Below are 18,309 nucleotides of genomic sequence, written 5' to 3'. Positions count from 1 at the left end.
CACGTGCATGCATGCATGTATGTATGCACATTACATAAACAACACAGCTGCATGCACACACATGCGTATATGTATAGTTCTGTGCACACGCACACACACCCATATGTGGCCACCCCCACACATATGCACACACATACACGCACACACATGGCCTTTCATGTATGCACATGCACACGTGGCTACATGCTGTGGGCTCTGTCCCTGGTGGCAGTTGGGCCACTGTTCCTTTCTCTACCCTAGCTGTGTTCAGTCGCAGTGCAGTGAGGGGGATGGGTGGGGTGAGGAGCTCACCCAGCTGGTGTCCCCTCCGTAGGTGTGTCCATGGGCTCTGCAGACCAGCAGTTCAACCTCGCAGAGATCCTGTCACAGAACTACGGCATCCGGGAGGAGTGTGAAGGGACCTCGAGACGTCCAGAGCCACCTGAGGAGGAGCTGGACAAGGACTTCATCTCCCAGGTACTTGGCTGAGCTGAGCCCTTCACTCCATGTGGGTGGAGCCCTGCTGGGCAAGCTCACGGTTTCTTTTTCAGTTAAATTGGTCTGCAGGCTGCTCAGATTCTACAGTAAGTTCTGCTTGCACATCTGCTCGCAAAGCTGCAGGTCCTCTGCTAGGAGCTGAGGTCACGGGGAGAGGTCAGACCCGGACTTGCCTTCAAGGGGCTCTAGGGCTGCAGACCAGAACAGTGGCTAGACTTACCATTCTCAGACTTTTGGCCTCAGAACCCCCTTATCCTCCTAAAAGTTATTGAGGATTTCAAGCAGCTTTATTGATGCAGTGTATATACAGTAAGTTAATTATTAATGGAAATAATAGATATTTTAAAGGATTTTATTTATTTATTTTTAGAGAGGAAAGGAGGTAGAAAGAGAGGGAGAGAAACATGATGTACAAGAGAAACAGTGACCGGCTGCCTCTTTCATGCCCCCAACTGGGGACCTGGCCTGCAACTGGGAGGCATGTACCCTGACTGGGAATCGAACTGGCAACGCTTTGGTTCACAGGCCAGCACTCAATCCACTGAGCCACACCAGCTGGGGCTGGAAATTTTATGAAAATGAAAAAAATAACTTCTAAAACAAAACAAAAAAATTAGAGAAGAGTGGAATAGGGTTTTTTTTTTTTTTTTTTTTTTTAATCTTTAGAGAGAAGGGAAGGGTGGGAGAAAGAGAGGGAAAGAAACGAGAGGGAAAGAAGCATCAATTGGTTGCCTGTGCCCTGACTGGGGATCAAACTGGCGACCTTTCACTTTGTAGGACAGCGCCCAACCAACTGAACCACACCCAGGTCAGGGCAAGAGTGGAGTAGTTTTACAGTTTTGTAAATCTCTGAATACAGGAACAGCTAAGAGAATCTAGCTGGCATTGTAATGTGTTCTTCTGATTGAAGTGTGAATCTGGCCTCATACAGATCTATTGTGGAAAAAAGGGTGGCGTATTTAACAACCTTTTCAGAGAGTTGCTATTATTCTTTCATTCTAGACCAAAATTCAGCAACTAGTCATTTTATAAAGGGTGATTGCAGAGTGGGTTCTTTAGCCACATCTAGTGAGCTTCCTGTACTTGGTTACATTGCAGTCTAATGGTCTTGAACTTGGTGTGGATCTTAACCCAGGTGTGAGCTTGTCACCTCTACACTGGTGACATGTTCTCAAAAACCCTGGTTCCCCAACATGTAGATCTTCCACATGTTGACAGAGTTCACAATATAAAATCTAAAAACACACATTTGTCAATCTCATAGACTGGGGGCACTTACCCACCAGGCATTTATTTTGTCACAGTTCTGGAGGCCGGAAGTCCCAGATCAAGGTCTTTTAGGACTGTTTGTGGAGAGCTCCCTTCCTGGTGTGCAGATGCTGCCTTTTTATGGGGTCTTTACATGGAGGGGAGAGAGCTGCCTTATCGAATCAGAGATCGGGTCTCTACCCTCATAACCCATTAAACGCCCATTTCCAAATACAGGCAGTCAGGTTGGGGATTAGGGACCCACCATATGAATTTGGAGGGGCATATAAACATTTAGTCTATAACAGACAACATCAACCCTGATCTTACCAGATGCCTTTTAAGTATTGGGATTAATTGATTGATTGATTGATTTTAGGGACTAACCACAGGGCATTTGTTTAGCTCTGTGTGATGGATCACTTGGTGCCAATTTGGTCTTATGACCAAAACAAATGTCTTCAAAAAAGAAAAAGCGCCCTGGCTGGTGTAGCTCAGTGGATTGAGCGTGGGCTGGGAACCAAAGTGCCCCAGGTTCGATTCCCAGTCAGGGTACATGCCTGGGTTGCAGGCCATGACCCCCAGCAACTGCACATTGATGTTTCTCTCTCTCTCTATCTCTCTCCCTTCCCTCTCTAAAAATAAATAAATAAAATCTTAAAAAAAAAAAGCAATGTAAGAAAGTTCAACATGAATTTATAACTTCTTAAAACTCTCAAACATAAATCAGCTAATTAATACTTAGGTCTGTATTTTCTTTAAAAAACAAGAAAAAAAACTGTAATATCCTATGTAAAGCAGCAAGCCATCCATTTTGTGTTACCTTACCAGAGGCTGTGAAATCTTAGCAAGTTCACATTGTCAGATTCCTGTTTCCCCAAATTAGAATTGTTTGCTTAAAAGCTTGTTTTACCCTCACAGCAACCACAGTCAGTCATGTCTTTGAAAGTAACCAGCCACTTATTTCATGTCTGAGACAATGTCTGCCTGGTTACCTGCTGACACTGGTTTTCTGCCCATCATTTTTAAAAAAAATGTATTGATTCATTTCAGGTGGGGCAGCAGGAGAGAGGGAAATGTCGATTTTTGCTGTTCCACTTAGTCATTCATTCATTGGTTGTTTTTGGTGTGTGCCCTGACTAGGGATCGAACCTGCAACTTTGGCATATGGGGACAACACTCGCATCAGCTGAGCCACTTGGCCAGGGTTGCCCGCCATTTTATTTAAGTAAAGATGGTGCTGCGTGACCGAGGTGGCTTGCTCACCTCACAACTTCACAGTTACCAGTGCGCTTCTTCACAGTCACCACCTCACTTTGGGATGTGGCTAGCACTTCCTACATGCTTCCCATTTCCTCACACAGAAAATTAAAATGACATCTGCACAGGATGTAAGTTAAAATCCATCATCTTATGCAGGATATTCTTAAGTGAAACAGGCATTTTTTTAAAACTGAGTGTTGGCCCTGCCTGGTGTGGCTCAGGGGATTGAGTGCCGGCCTGTGAACCAAAGGGTCGCCTGTTGGATTCCCCATTGGGGCACATGCCTGGGTTTCAGGCCAGCTCCCCAGTGGAGGGCGCATGAAAGGCAGCCACACACTGATGTATCGCTCCCTCTCTTTCTCCCTCCCTTCCCCTCTCTAAAAATAAATAAATAAAATCTAAAAAAAAACCCCAAACAGTGTGTCTGCAAGGAATGTGCATTGGGGACTCACGCACTTTGTGCTCCTGCCTCCAACAGAGGGCGCTGTCCATGGACCACTGACTGCTCCATTAGTGCAAGTGCCAGTGTTGTGGAAGACTATATGGCATCAGTGTTGTGAAGGTCCCAGGGAACCCGGGCATCTTTGGGCCACTGTGTGAACCCCTCCAACAAATGCATGATTAGAAACCGTGATGGACAAAATGAATGTTTTCAGTCCTGTGTCCTGTGAGAACTTGGTTGGGAGGAGGGAGGATGCCCCTTGAGAGGAAGGGCTGGGAGGAGGCTGTTCAGTCTTCTACAGCAATGGAAGTCCCCGCATGAGGGCAGGAGTTGGGGGAGGGGTGGCAGATGCCGGCTCCTGAGAGAGTGCTTAAGAGGCTAGAGGATGAAGGTGACCCTGGGGTTACGACAGAGTATGGTCAGAAGGCACTGGTCTCAGAGGAGCGGAGGCTCACAGGAGGGTGAGAAACAGTGATTTGAAAGCAGTGTTGCAGAGGAAGGCAGTGGTAGTTTCTGTCTCATCCTTCCCAGTAATGAAATACCTTATTTCCATTTCTGGTCTGTTGGATGGGTTCGAAGTGTCAAAACAATGTGAGCAGCTCTGGTGTTCCCAGTCCTGCCTTTCTGTTCACAGCACCTCTGCTACAACGACAGAGCACCCTCTCTTTATTCAGTGAACTAAGGGCTTTGTGAAATCAGGTGGGCACTGGATTTTACCAGATGCCTTTTTCCACATTTATCCGGTCATGGGTCTTTGCTCTCCTGATATAGTGATGTCATGAGTTGTGGTAGATTTCCAGATAGCACACCATCCTTGCTTTCCTGGAATCAAGCCTGTACCAGTTTGAGCAGGGAAGCTATTCTGGGCAGTGCAGCGTGGCCTGAGAGCCAGTCCTGGCTCCACCCCTCAAGGCTGGAGACTCTGGGCACATACCTGACCTCTCTGGGCTCTGGTATCTCATCTGTGCCTCTCCTGGGGCTCATAAGGGAGTCATTGGGTCAAGGACTGGGCTTGGGGTCAGGCTGGGGTGAGTTGCTGTGAATGTGACAAACTGGCCCTGGTTGTGGTGGCAGATGGGGCTCAGACAGAAGGAGGGGGGAACAGAACCCCTAAAACAGTCCCTCCTGACAGAGCCCTGTCCCCTCTCAGAGCAGTGACATGCCCCTTGACGAGCTGCTGGCCCTCTATGGCTATGAGACATCAGACCCCATCTCAGAGCGGGACAGTGAGGGCAGCGATGCCACAACCAACCTCCCGGACATGACTCTGGACAAGGTGAGAGGGGTCTGTCCCTGGAAGTGGTGGGAGGATTTAGGGAGGACAGGCATGAAGGCCTTGGAGAAGCAGATGTGCTTTCAGTAAGTGTAAGACCTGGACAACTTCATAGAGGGCCCTACTCTCTTGTTCCTGAGTCATAGCTGATGTAGCCGGCTGTGGCCACCCACCCAGCATTAGCATGGCCACGGGGAGGGGCTGAGACAGAGAGACCTGACTACTGGCCGAAGGAGGGGCAGAGTGGAACCTGTCCTGGAGAAACACGGCTGGGAAGGAGGAGAACCAGGGAGGTCCTGACCCCTGGGGTCCTGCCTGGGTCAGGGGTAGTGCCAGGAGGAGGGCTTTATTGCCAAAGTTGAAAACCAAATGCAAAAGAAGAGAGAGCAGTGACTGGGGGCTCTGACTGTCCCCAGCCAGGTATAGGTGATGTCGCTTTCCAGGCTGCAGGGGTGTGGGCTCGGGGACTACACGTATCCATGCTGGCGCCCTGGCTGCCCTGCTCTGGTGCGTGGTCTCCTCATCTGCAAAGTGGGAAGAACTGGAGCCCTTGCAGCTCCCAGAGGGAGGTCCATCAAGTTAGTGTCACTGTTATTGTTAGTGTTATCTTAAGCTTGTCAAACAGACTGCAAAAATGTTCTTTACTTTTTGTTAAAAGGAACAAATAGCGAAGGATTTGCTTTCAGGGGAAGAAGAAGAAGAGACACAATCCTCTGCTGATGACCTCACCCCCTCCGTGACCTCCCACGAGACCTCCGACCTTTTCCCTAGCCAGAATGGACGTAGGTGTTCTGCCTGCTCCTCGGCTTGGGCTGGGTTGAGCAAGGCTCTAATGATGCAGACGGAGGGGCCCTGGGCTGTTTGGGAGGCAAAGAACTCAGGCATTAATGCCTCAGGGGTGTCCTGTTCTCCATCTGAGCCTCTTTGGGGCTCCTGTCTCTCTGGCCTGTGAGCTGAGACTGAGTGGCTTTGGCTTACACGAGGAGGGAATGTGTTGGTTCCCGCAGCCATCAGATATGGGGAGTGTCCTGGCAGCGTGAGGTGGTTGGGGCCCCAGGGCCCATGATCAGCACGTTTCCTCTCCTTTGTCCATTGCAAACCTATCATCTGGCCAGGGCCTAGGACACGCTTCTTGTCAGGAGTGGCATAGTAGGGGGTGGGGGGTGGTCACGTGGGTGTAGAGGGGGCTGCAGCAGTGAAGACCCTGGGATCCACTAGCCTGGGGGGCCACCCAGTGCCACAGATGTGTCTTACCTGCTCCCCTTTTCCCAAAGCCCACTTCCTGACTGGCACAGACAAGGAGCTGGGCTCTTCCACCTCGTCTGACAATGAGGAGGACCCTCTTCCTTCCAACAAGTGTAAGAAGGTGCGTGTCTCTCTGCAGAGACAAGTGCGTGGCATCCGAGAGGTGGGCTCCACTGGGACTTGACTGTGGTGTCAGGACCTCGAGCCTGCGCTGCTGCGGCATCGGCTGACCCAGGGATGTGGCCCCAAGGCCCTGTCCTGGTGTTCAGGGCTAGCCATCAGGACACCAGGTCCTCAGGCCTCGCCCCCTTGTCACATGACTGGCTAGACTGAACAGACAGGCAAGTAGGTGGAGACATGCAGTTACTCACATGCCCACATAGCCCCAGGTTTCTGTCTCCCATTCTCAGACCATAGGACTTGGTACCTGCAGGAAGATTGCACAGATTGACGCCGCTCTGGGCTCTGGGGCATGGCTGGGCCTCACATTTGCCCTGACTTTCCTGGGCCTTTGCGTTTGCAGGAGATCATGGTTGGGCCTCAGTTCCAAGCTGACCTCAGCAACCTGCACTTGAACCGCCTTGGTGAGAAGAGTAAGTGGGGCCTGGATCATGGTGGGGACAGGGGGGAGAAGATATGAAAACTCCACTCCAGCCAAGAAGGAACTTGTTGCACATCCAGCCAGAGCCACTTCCCAGATCCTCAAGGGAATCTGAGGGACCCAGCCTGTGTCGGGTGCCACCCTGCACCAGCTATGGGCAGCAGGTTTGCAGGGCACTCTGTGGGTGGGAGGAAGCAGGGAGACTTGCCTCTTGCCCAGGGCACTGTACCTGTCCTCTGGGCATTCATGTTCTTCTCTGCTTAGCCCACAGACCTCTTCCTTACGTTCTCCATGCTCCGTCCTTCAGGGTACTCCCTGACCTGGACTTGATTTGTGTGCTGACCCCCTACCATGTGTACTGGCCCCTGTTCTTTGAGATAGGAATTGTTGCCTCCATTTAGAGGTGAAGAAAACAGTATGAAGTCATGTGCCTACTGAGTCTTGTTTTTGTTGCCCGAAAACTTGCGCAGGCCCTGGGCTGGCGCTCTTGGCCCAGGAGGCTTTTCCCAGATGACTCTGCAGCCGGATTGGGGGTGGGGCAGGGCAGACAAGGAAGACAGGGACCCTGAGTAAAGAGTAAGGCCTCCTAGGGCCAGAGGCTAGGACATGGGTGTGATGGGATGTAGTTGTTCTGTTGTGAGCAGTTTGGACAAAGGGTAAGACATAGGAAAGTCCTAGCTGGGCTGGGTCCCAAGGGACAGTCCTGGAACCCTCTCTCAGAGAGAGGCATCTGTGCACACACCTTAGCTACACCCCCAGAGGGGCTGGAGCCTGTACCAGTCTTGGTCTGGAGCCCAGCCGTGAGGTCTGTCCTTCTGTCCTCTCCCCCAAGTCAGCCCTGCATGGAGCAGCTCTTTGGTACTGTAGGGGTGGGAGTTGGCCTCTCACTCATGTCACACTGTGAGATTAGATCCCCCGTGTGGCGGGTGCATCTTGTATACTGTGGTGTCACGTTCCCTGTATGAATGTGCTATTGCTACATTGGTCATCCCTTCTATTGGGCAATATTGCGGTCGTTTGCAATTGTGGTTATGCACGTCCTCAGGTGTGTCTTAGTGGATAGATGGCTGGGAGGCATCTGGTGGCCTATGTTAGGTCTGTGGGTATTGCTTAGGGGGTCCTGCCAGCAGCATGCAGGGCCCCAGTGCTCTGTATCCTCAGCAACACTGGATATGGTCTGTCTGACTGATTTTAGCCCTTCGATTGGGTTGAGTGGTGTCTCATGGTGGCTTTTATTTGCATTTCTCTGATGAGTAATAATATGTCTACTGGCGGATATCTCTACTCAGCTGTCTCTTGTGAAGTGCCTGCTCAATGCCCCACCCCCCATCCTCACCGGAGGACATTTTTTCATGGCTTTTAGAAGGAGAGAGACAGACAGGTGCTGATGTGAGAGAGAAACATCAGGCAGTTACCTCCTGTACACACCCTGACGGGGGACAGAGTCCATAACCTAGGTATGTGCCCTGACGGGGAATTGAACTCACAACCTTTTGGTGTACAGGATGATGATGCTCCAGTCAACTGAGCCACCCAGTCAGGGCTCCCCATTTTTAAATTGGGTGGTCTTTCTTACTTGTGGGGTTCTACCTGTGTTCTGGATACAAGTCCTGTGTGGGCACCATGCACTACCCACTTCCTCCCGAAGTCCAGCTTACCGGTCTGCATTTTAACCCACTGTGGAGGCTGTCGAAGGAGCCTACAGGTCTGGAGATAAACTCCTTTGTTTTCCCTATTTCATTTAAGGCTGTGGTGTGACTTAATTTGGTTTTTGTATTGTGGTTGGGGGTTGGGGTGTGGGTCCGTTTTTGCCCCGCGTGTGTTCACTTGCTCTGGCACCACATACTGAAAAGGCATCCTTCCTCCACTGAAGCGAGGTGGTGCCTGTGTGGCAAGCCCGCCCCTGGTGGTGCGTGCACTGTTTCTGGGCTTCTGCTTTCACAGCGTCTGGTCGGGTGCAGGGCCTCCAGCCTTGAAGTATCACAGCACATCCATGTAAGCTTGTAGATTACCTTGTTTGTTGCCATGACCCTGCCTGTCATGTCTACTTTGTGTTTGTCCTTGCCAGGCTTTGGGGTCATGTGTGTTGCTTTGGGGTCATGTATGGCAAGTGCCTTTTACTAACATCTGGGAGAATTTGTGTGAGATTGTTACCGTTTCTTGTTTACATGTTTGGAAGAGTTCCTCAGTGAAGCTCTCTGGGCCTGGGGTTTACTTTGGCTTCATGTTTTTGGAAGATTTTTAATTATAAATTCAGTATATTTAATAATAGAGTTTTAAGTTGCATTTTTGAGGTGTTTATCACATTAATAAGTTGCTAACTTTATTGTAAAAAAGATCATAATGTCCCTTAATTCCTAATATCTGTAGGGTCTAGATATTAGAGTGATCTTTGAGTGATGTCCCACTTTGAGTCCCGATATTGATGTTTTGCATTTTCTCCTTTTTAGTCCTCATTGATCAGTCTTGTTAGGGGTTTGTTACTTTTATTACCCTTTATAAGGAACTAACTTTTGGCTTACTGATTTTTGTCTGTTGTCTGATTGCTATTTAATTGATTTTTACTTTTATCTTCATTTCTTTCCTCCTAGTTTATTTCATTTTGGTTTGGCATTCTTTCGTTCACATTGTGATAACTTCTCTGACTTAGAAGCATTCTGTTTAATTTCCAGGTGTTGGGGAGTTCCTTGTTATCCTAACTGTTACTGATTTCTAGTTGAATTCCAGAGAACATACTCTGTGGTTTTAGTCCTTTGAAATTAGCCTTGTTTTATGACCAGTGTTTAGTGTATTTTGTAAATGCTGCTTTCTGTGTTTTCATATTTCAGGTTGTGTTTTCTGTAAATAGTGTATTTTTCTACCTGACTTTTTATCCAGTCTCATACTCCTTTGCCTTTTAATAGAGAGTACGTAGCCCCGTTCCATTTTGGGCTGTTTTTCTTGTAATTGTGAAAATAGTTGGGATAGGTCACCATGTTTTGTTTTCTCCTTGTTTCATGCATTCTTTTTTCCTTTGTTTTCTCTTGTCTACTTAAGACATTTTTTTTATCCTCACCCAGCGACATACTGGTTGAGGTTAGAGAGAGGGGACAGGAAGGAGAAAGAGAGGGAAATACTGGTGTGAGGGAGAAATATCCATTGGTGGTTTCTTATGTGCGTCCCAAATGGGGACCGAACCCATGACCTTTCATTTTATGGAACGATGCTCCAACCAACTGAGCCATGCTGGCCAGAGCTTGTCTTCTTTTTGATTAATTAAGTAGTTTTATTCTATTTTTTCCTCCTCTTTGAGATAAGTTTTAATTTTCATATTACCTTCTCAGTGATTATCCTAGTTTAGATCAGTGATTTTCAGTTCCACCCATGTGCCACAAGGAGTTTTACAGCATGCAGTACCTGACTGGTTAATCAGGGACACTGACCTCTTTTCCCTTAGATTGTCAAGTGAAAAAATGACAGTTGTCCTGGCTGGGTGGCTCAGTTGGTTGGAATGTTGTGCCGTGCACCGAACGTGTACGGGCTTGATCTCCGGTCAGGGCTTATACGTGTTGTGTTTGACCCCAGGGCTGGGTGCGTATGGGAAGCAATCGATTGATGTTTCTCTCTCACATTGATGTTTTTCTCTTTCTCTCTCCCTTTTTCTCTCTTTAAAATCAATAAATACATATTCTCAAGTGAGGATTGTAAAAAAGACAGCCAACACAATAATAGCCATCTAGTGTGAGTGAATCAAGATTATACCTATTTTTTTTGTCAGATTGACAAAGAAATACGTTTTTTGGTGTGCCACAGAATTTTGGTAATTAGTTTGTGTGTGCTGAGAGATGAAAAAGGTTGGAAATCACCGCTTTAGATAAGCGCGTCCTAGTCTCCGCACCTCCTGTCCACCGCGCTGCTGCTGCCTCCTGGGCCGCAGGGTCTGCGGGTGCCACGGTGGCGGTGCTGTGCTGTGGGCGGACGGTCCCCAGTTCAGGCACAGCCGCCTGGACGGTGCTGCCCCTCCCTCCAGCTTCCATTTAGGATCGCTTCCTTCTGCCTGAAGAACTTGCTCTTTACAGTGTCTGGTGATGTTGATGAATTCTTTCAGCTTTTGGTTGCCTGGAAAGTCCTAACCCTGATTTCACTTTTGAAGAGTATTTTTATGGGTCTGGATTCTAGATTTGCCAGCTGTTTTCTTCTTACATGTAAACCATTTCATTCCATTGTCTTTGGCATCTGTTGTGTTGTTTCTGCAAAAAAGTCAGATGTCTGTCTTACTGTTTCTGTTGAAATTCTTGTTCACTGTTTCCCTGCAGGCTGATTACATTTTTCTTTTGTCTTCTAGCATTTTGCCCAGATTTGCCCAGGTTTTCGTTGTGTCTGTCCCGAGTTTCTTGGGTGTGTAGTTTTGTACCATGTGTCAGTTTGGAGACTTCCTGGCTGTTGTCTCGTCAGATTTCCTCCTGCCCATTTTTCGTTCGTTTCTTCTGTCTCTCAGTTACACACGTGACTGTTTTCTGCCTCCCCTGTGTTCTCGCTAAATTCAGTTTGGTTCCTTCTCTTTGATTTTTATTGAATTCTTTTTTATTTTACTAATCATGTCTTCTCTGTGTCCAGGCTGCTATAGGGTTGTTCAGTGGGTTCATAAATTCACAATTTGTATTTTCCAGTCCTGGAAAATTCATGTGATTCTTTGAAGTCCTGTCTGTTAATTCTGATTTTTAGCCATTAGTGGATTTACTTCTGTTGTTCCACAGTTTTTCTGTCACATTCACACACTCGGTAGATGGAAGGTTAAGGTTATGGGATGATGTTTTTCCCCAGAGAGGGGCCTCTTGTCCTCTCAGGCTGGCCACTCTGGTCCAGGCTGGACTTGCATCAGTGTGGAGGGGTAGCTCCAGGCCCACAGGGGCTTTCGCACCAGGCGAGGCCACTGCCCCTATGGTTTTTGGCACCAACCCAAGAGTTGTTTGTTCCCATGCAGTTTTCCAGCCAGAAGGATTCCAGTGTAGGAGCTGTTTTCCCAAGTGTGTTTTTCTCTTTCTGGCCATTGCATTGGGTTGTTTGTTTGTATTGTTTGCTTTTCAGTCCTTGTGCCTCTTCCCGCGATAATTAAGAGGTTCTGGCTCTGGGGGCTTCCCGGACCTGGCCCTGAGGCTCCCTTCAGTCTCTTCCTCATCACGTGCCTCCCCGGCTGGAGGCTGCCGTCCCCTGCAGCTGTGGGGCAGGACTCCCCTTCCCTGAGCAAAGTACATTTGTATGTGGCTGGCGCAGTGCTCTGGTTAGAGTGACTGTGGCCTAAGCCAGACCACTGGGACCCAGGTCTCACTGCTGGTAACAGGTCCAGGCTCTTCGCTCTGCTTCCTCAGGACTTTTTTTCAAGGCTTGTAAACTGTGCAAACTGGTTCATCCTCCCTGAACTCATTGCACACAACTCCCTCCCCAAAGGCCATGTTCAGAAGTCCCTCTTTCCTCAGCCAGGCCAGTTGCCACCTCCTCCAGGTGGTAGCTGTTCTTTGGAGGTGCTGTGGTGGCCAGCCTGGTGGGTGCCTGTGGGTGGGAGCATGTGCTCTTCGAGGTGTGGGTGTGGGCCATGTGCCCACAGCTGACGCTGGCCGCCCTTCTGAACAGTCTATGAGAACGAAGACCAGCTGCTGTGGGACCCCAACATCCTCCCTGAGAGGGAGGTGGAGGAGTTCTTGTACCGGGCAATCAAGCGGAGATGGCACGAGATGGCTGGGTCTCAGCTCCCGGAGGGAGAAGCAGTGAAAGATAGCGAGCAGGTAGGCAGTGTGCTGGGTGGTGCGATACCCCCAAATCCCTACTCTGGTGGTGGTGTACACAACCCCCCATCTCACCCCCCGTGGTGGTGCGAACACCCCTATATCCCTGCCCCGATGGTGGCAGGAGCACCCTCACATCCCAGCCCTGACGGTGGAGTAAGTGCACCCTGATGTCCCATCCTGATGGTGGTGTGAACACACTCGTGTTCACACCCCTGCGGTCCTGTGAACACCCCCATATCCCTGTCTCGAAGGCGGCGAACATGCCTCCCATGTCTCCACCCCGATGGTGAGGTAAACGCCCCCTGCTGTCCTCACTCCGATGGTGTGAATGCTCTCGATAGCCCTGCCCCGACAGTGACGCAGACGCCCCCGACAGTCCCACCGAGATGGGGTAAATGCCTCTGATGTCCCCACCCCGATGGTGGTGTGAACAGCGGTGTTGTAAATACTCCCCACATCCGTACCCCGATGGCGGTATGATGCCCCCACATCCCCTCTCTGATGGCCGGGCAAACACCCCCAATACCCTTGTCCTGATGGCGGTGTGACTGGCTCCATATCCCTGCCCCGATGGCAGGGTTAAACACCACCCGTACCCCCCGACTGATGGTGAGGTACATGCCCCCCATCTCCCTGCCCTGAGAGTGAAGTGAATCCTGCTGTTGCTGCTGGTGAGTAGGTGGGAAGAGGCTTTTGCTCCCCCAGGCGCTGTATGAGCTGGTGAAATGCAGTTTTAATGTGGAGGAGGCTCTGCGGAGACTACGGTTCAATGTGAAGGTGATCCGAGGTGAGCTCCCCACCGGCCCGCCCCACCCTTGCTGGCTGTCCTGGTCTGGGCACTGCTGATGCGGCTGGCTTCTCCTGTCTGCAGACGGGCTCTGTGCTTGGAGTGAGGAGGAGTGCAGGAACTTCGAGCACGGCTTCCGCGTGCACGGGAAGAACTTCCACCTGATCCAGGCCAACAAGGTGAGGACACGGCGCTCGCGCTCCCCCCGCCCCCTCCACTGGGCTGCACCATGGCCTCCTTGCAGCTGGGAAGGTCTTAGGAGCCTGAGCACATGGCACCCTATACCCCACAGCATGAGGTCACAGCTCCCCTCACCAGGTTCCTGTGGCTCCTCCGAGCCTAGAGCTAAAGCTCTGTTTTCTGCCTTTTACCCTCACGTGCCTGTTGTCTTACTCTGGCCTCCTGTGCCAGGCCACTTTCTTCCCCCAAAGAAGGCTCCAACATGGGAAACAGTTGGCCTAAAGGTGAATTGTAGGAGTCGTGCCTGTATTCACCATCCACCCTCAGCCCATAGCCATGGGGGTCAAGGGTCTCCTAGGTTGATCAAATTGAGGAAATAGATCTCCCCTGCCACCTGTGGCAATTGCTCATGACCGGAGGGGCTGCTGGTGCCAGGTCCCTGCCCTGCCCTAGGCTTGAGTCCATCTTTCTTCCCCTGGACCTGAGTCCCCTGTCTTTCCTAGACCTCGGTCACTCTCCCCGGACGTCTGGCTGGATGTGCTCCATGACTCCGTCTCAGAGCCCAAACTTCCCTTTGTCTTTCTCATCACACCTCCCCTGCCTCCCCCCTTCTCCCAGTGCTTTTTCTGCCCATCTGGGGAAGCAGCCCTTGCCCCTTCCAGCTACTCATGGTAACACAGCATGTGGAAAAGCAGGGCCTGGTGAAACCTAACTCACGTTTGGGGCCTCTGTCCTCTCTTTGGAGGTTGGACTCAATGAGATGCCTCTGCTGGGCCGCCATAGGGACAGGCCTGTGCTCAGCTGACCTTCCCAGTGTTGTTCCAGGCAGCACGAGCTCCTCCAGGTGGATCAGCTCCTGCTGGCCTGATGCGGCACGCTGTTCGCCACGTTTCCACTGCAGCCGAGGCTGCTTCTGTGAGCAGAACTTCGTTTGTTGTCTTCCACACGCTGCCCTTCATTCCCAGTCGGACCCCTGATGCAGAAGGGGTCACTGGGAAGAGGAGACAGCTTGTGTTTGCTGGGCCTGTCCCCCTGGTTCCCCAGCCTCACAGGGCTCTGGTGTCTGTCCCTCATCCTGGGGAGCAGCAGTGGTCCTCACATGCTGTAGCTGCAGCGCAGCTGCGGCCTTGCTGTGGGGGCTTCTCCAAATGAAGATGCCCCAAGAGGTGTTGCTGGGGGCATCTAGGCCCATGCTGGACCTTTGTTCACACTGTGTTGCCCTTATTTTGGGGGCGCTTGTGTGTGCGATCTGAGTCTGGGGTTCGTGATGGCATCTCCTGTGCTCAGGAATGGCTCCCCCTTGGGGTGCTAATGATGTTCCCCGGGGAAAGCAGCCTTAGCCAGGTTGCAGTCCTCGCTCTCTGAGTGGGGGCTCTGTGCCTGGTGTCAGCACTGCTCATTCCCCTCTGCTGGGCCTGGCATGAACGGGGAATGAGGTGGACACTGCAGTCCTTGGGAGCCTGGAGAGGTCTGGAGTGAGGGCGGTGGGCACTGGACACGTGGACCCAGAGTGAAGAAGAATGGGGGTCCCATTGCCAGCAGGTGGGGGGTCTCTCTGAGATTGGGGTGCCATCATGTTTAGGTCAAAGGGATGAACCCTAGACATGGAAGTGGCCTGTGGGCCTTAGATGGAGGCTGGAGGTGGATGCAGAGTACATGGGGGGTACGGGCAGGGTCTTTGAGAGCCACAGTTGCCGTGACCTGTTGCCACTATCCTGGGAAGTGGAGGTGGCTGGGCATGTGGGGCCCAGATAACACCGCGCTGCCCCTCAGGTGCGTACGAGGTCTGTGGGCGAGTGTGTGGAGTACTACTACCTGTGGAAGAAGTCAGAGCGCTACGACTACTTTTCCCAGCAGACACGGCTGGGACGGAGGAAGTATGGCCCATCGGGAACCACGTACGTGCAACGAGCTTCCAGCAGGCCCCGGGGGCAGGGGAGTACCGGGAGTCCCAGGGAGCACCTCCTACCTGAGGTGCCTGTCTTCCTGCAGCCCTCCATGTCACCCTCTTTTCTCAGGGACACAGACCAGGACCTAGATAGCAGTGACCCTGATGGCCTCGCCCGTCCTCGCTCCTCACCACCCCTGCCCCCTGCTGCTGACAGCCTAGGCCCTGAGCAGGACCCCGTGGCACGGATGCACATGGGTAAGAATGTAGAGTAGGCCCTACCCTTGGGGGCCCCCTCGTAACTAGCACCCTGACCTGTGCCAGTGGATACTAAGGAGCAGGTGTTTGGGAGCCACTGTCACTCCACCCCATGAGGTGTCACACACACGAGATGCCATAGGGGCTTTCCACGTGGAGGGAACCGTGTGTGCCCTGCAGCCCAAAGTAGGGGCTCCTCTCTGGGTGCCAGGTGTCTGGGGGCCCCCTTTTGGCCCCAGGTCAGGGGGCTTCTTTCTGGGCCCCGATGGTGACTGCTTAGCCCCAGCCACCATGCGGGAGAACTGGGAGTGCCTGAGCCCTCCCGGTGACCCAGCCCAGGGCCACGCCAGAGCAAAGCAGGCCTGGTTCGTGATTTCAGTTTCTGAAGGTGACCACAGAAGGAAGGACAAGGTTCTTCGTTCTCTAGGTCGGCGGGACTCTGGTTTATATTACCCCCAGTTCCAGAATGTGGTTGGCTTTGCGGTTTGCCTAGAAGGACACCCACAGCTAACCGTCCGAAGTTAGTTGCCTGCCGTGCCCCTGTGTGCAGAGCCCCAGAGGTCCCACGCTTGCCCCGACTGTGCAGTGCACTTAAGCATCATTTTGTCATTTTGAATCTGGGGTGTTCTGTCCTGAGAAGCAGGAGTCACAGCCTTTTGAGGCAGAGCCTTAGACTGGTTGCACAGTTGAGTATAAGTAGTTTCCTTGTGTTCATGTGCATTTTCTGCATTGGTGTGAAAACATTTGTGAAGAGGGGTCTGTAAGCTTTGCCATCCCTGACAGATTTGGCCAGAGCCTGCATAGGTTGCGGTGTCCAGGCACAAGTGTGGCTTTAAGCGAGTGCGCCTTGTTGTGTGTCCTGGGAGGGGAGGGCTGGGCACCAGGTGTCGCTGGGGGCCTGGCCGCAGCTGTGTTCTCTCTCCTGCAGAGCCACTGAGTGTGGACAGCATGGCTGGCAGTCTTGGTGAGCCTGAGGAGGGCTCCAACGGCCTCCCGTCCTCGGAGCCGGGGCCCTGTCTGTTCCAACAGCTGGACACTTCCCCCACCGTGCCCCTGCCCCAGCAGCCCCCGGCCCTGGACGAGCCAGCCTTCTGCCCCTCCGCTGCAGCGGCTCCAGAGCCCGGTGCCAGCTCGAGACTGCCTGTGGACTTGGCCCTGCCCACGGCCCTCCCTGAGGCCCTCCCTGAAGAGCTGCCCCTGGTCTCCAGCCACGTGGATATGGACGGAGAGCCTGAGGAGGCTGTGGCCCCTGCACAGGTGGCCTTGTCGGTCACTGAGTTTGGACTCATTGGCATTGGGGACGTGAATCCTTTCCTGGCTGCCCACCCAGCGTGCCCGGGCCCTGGGCTGCACTCGGAGCCCCTGTCACAGTGAGTGCAGCCCCCACCCTGGGGCCCCAGCCTCGGGCTGAACTGAGGAGGGCGGGAGGGGTCTGGCTTGAGGGCCTGTGGGTGGCACGGCCCTGTGGAGAAGGCTCTGTTTGTTTCTCTAGTTTTATTTTCTACTTTTAATTTGGCTTATTTATTTTTTGACTAGGTAATACATTCATATGGTTCAAAATCCAAAAAGGTACCAGTGGGGCCAGTGCGAGTCTCCTCTCACCCCACCCCAACCAGCAGCCCTCCCAGGCTCACGTGAAAACACGGTCTGCTGGGGGGGCGCGGCTGGGGGCCACGTGTTCGGCCCTCAGTGCTCGAGCCATGCGGCCCATGGGACCGGTCTGACCCTCTCTTGGTCTCTCTCTCGGTCTCTCCCCTCACTGCAGCTGTAACGTGATGACCTGTTGATTCCTGGCCACAGGCGGGCGTGCGTGGCCTAGACTGGACTTGAGGCCACTGTGGGGCCTGCCTCTGCCCGTCAGTCTTCCCGACCCTTTTCCTCGTGGGCCTCGGGTAACGCCTTCTCTGCTTCAGAACACTTCAAGGACTGGGGTGAGCAGTGGCAGGGCTACCAGCCCTGCCCCTCCCCACACGCAGACCGGCACCCTCAGGGCTGGGCACCACCGCCTGGCTCTAGGCTGCCACTCACCGTGGGACCCGTTGGGCAGCTGGGTGCAGAGGGCCAGGTCCCCTCTAGCCAGCGGAGGCCAGGAAAGGCATCCCTGCCTGTCAGGGGGAGACAGGGCAGGGTGATGCCCTCCCCCCACCAGCAGTCTCCACCCAGGGAGCCCCCAGCACTCTGCTTGGCTCTGTCTCCCCGCACCTAGCAGGGCCATGGGCTGCCCCAGCCCGGGGGTCGGTGGGCAGCTGCTACTCGGTGCCAAACCCCACGGGGCACAGAGCCATATACCTCGACGTTGGCCCCGCCCCTCCCTTGACCTCACCCACTCTGTCCACTTCAGGAAAAGCCGCACTTTATGCCCATCTGCCTCCTCTCTCTATCCGCCCCAGGGCCTCTCAGCAGCCTTGTGCGGGCATGGGTTCCAAGAGACAGGTGGCTGACATCCCCCCTGTTGCCTGCAATGCCGAGGGGCCGGGTTCCAGCCTGTTCTCCTGACCGTGCAGGTCGTGTTTCTGTTGAAGCTCCCCAGCAAGATGGTTTGGGGTCCTGGTCCTTCTCTTCACCCACCACCCTTGTTTTATTTATGTTTCTGTTTACAAATTGGAGTGGGGTCCTCAGGGGGACAGGGCAGCTCTCCCTAGGCCCTGGGTGTCACCAGGAGAGTTTTGGCTTGAGCCCCTCTGCAGAGTTGGACTCAGCCTTTCCTGTCACCCCAACAAGGACCACACTGTGAAGTGACAACTGCCTTGAACCCCTTGCTGTTTTATTTATTAAACTTGATTTGAAACCCTTGATTTGATTTGATTGATTGATTGATTTTAAAGATTTTATTCATTTATTTTTAGAGAGAGGGGAAGGGAGGGAGAAAGAGTGGGAGAGAA

The 18,309-nt window shown here is 52.5% G+C and overlaps 1 protein-coding gene across 8 annotated transcripts in view; it reads left to right on the top strand.

The window, feature by feature from the left end:
- The window catches only part of MIER2 (MIER family member 2), a 30,216-nt gene extending 11,994 nt beyond the window's left edge, over nt 1-18,222 (top strand). For 2 of the 8 annotated variants that reach the window (XM_028520522.1, XM_036032078.1), the window contains exons 3-14: nt 314-456; nt 4,581-4,706; nt 5,362-5,485; nt 5,978-6,069; nt 6,472-6,541; nt 12,160-12,311; nt 13,020-13,101; nt 13,186-13,280; nt 15,055-15,179; nt 15,300-15,427; nt 16,356-16,797; nt 17,193-18,222. In XM_028520522.1, the coding sequence (XP_028376323.1) occupies nt 314-456; nt 4,581-4,706; nt 5,362-5,485; nt 5,978-6,069; nt 6,472-6,541; nt 12,160-12,311; nt 13,020-13,101; nt 13,186-13,280; nt 15,055-15,179; nt 15,300-15,427; nt 16,356-16,797; nt 17,193-17,214 (1,601 nt within the window). In that variant the 3' untranslated portion in view covers nt 17,215-18,222. Of the gene's footprint in view, nt 1-313; nt 457-4,580; nt 4,707-5,361; nt 5,486-5,977; nt 6,112-6,471; nt 6,542-12,159; nt 12,312-13,019; nt 13,102-13,185; nt 13,281-15,054; nt 15,180-15,299; nt 15,428-16,355; nt 16,798-16,963; nt 16,997-17,173 lie in introns of all 8 variants that reach the window. The other 6 variants (XM_036032080.1, XM_036032077.1, XM_036032079.1 and 3 more) reach the window with 4 other exon arrangements.
- Nucleotides 18,223-18,309: the final 87 nt, after the last annotated feature.

This window comes from Phyllostomus discolor, chromosome 8 (genome assembly GCF_004126475.2).
Source record: "Phyllostomus discolor isolate MPI-MPIP mPhyDis1 chromosome 8, mPhyDis1.pri.v3, whole genome shotgun sequence".
Lineage (NCBI taxonomy): Eukaryota > Metazoa > Chordata > Mammalia > Chiroptera > Phyllostomidae > Phyllostomus > Phyllostomus discolor.
This window is presented reverse-complemented; position numbering and strand designations above follow the sequence as displayed.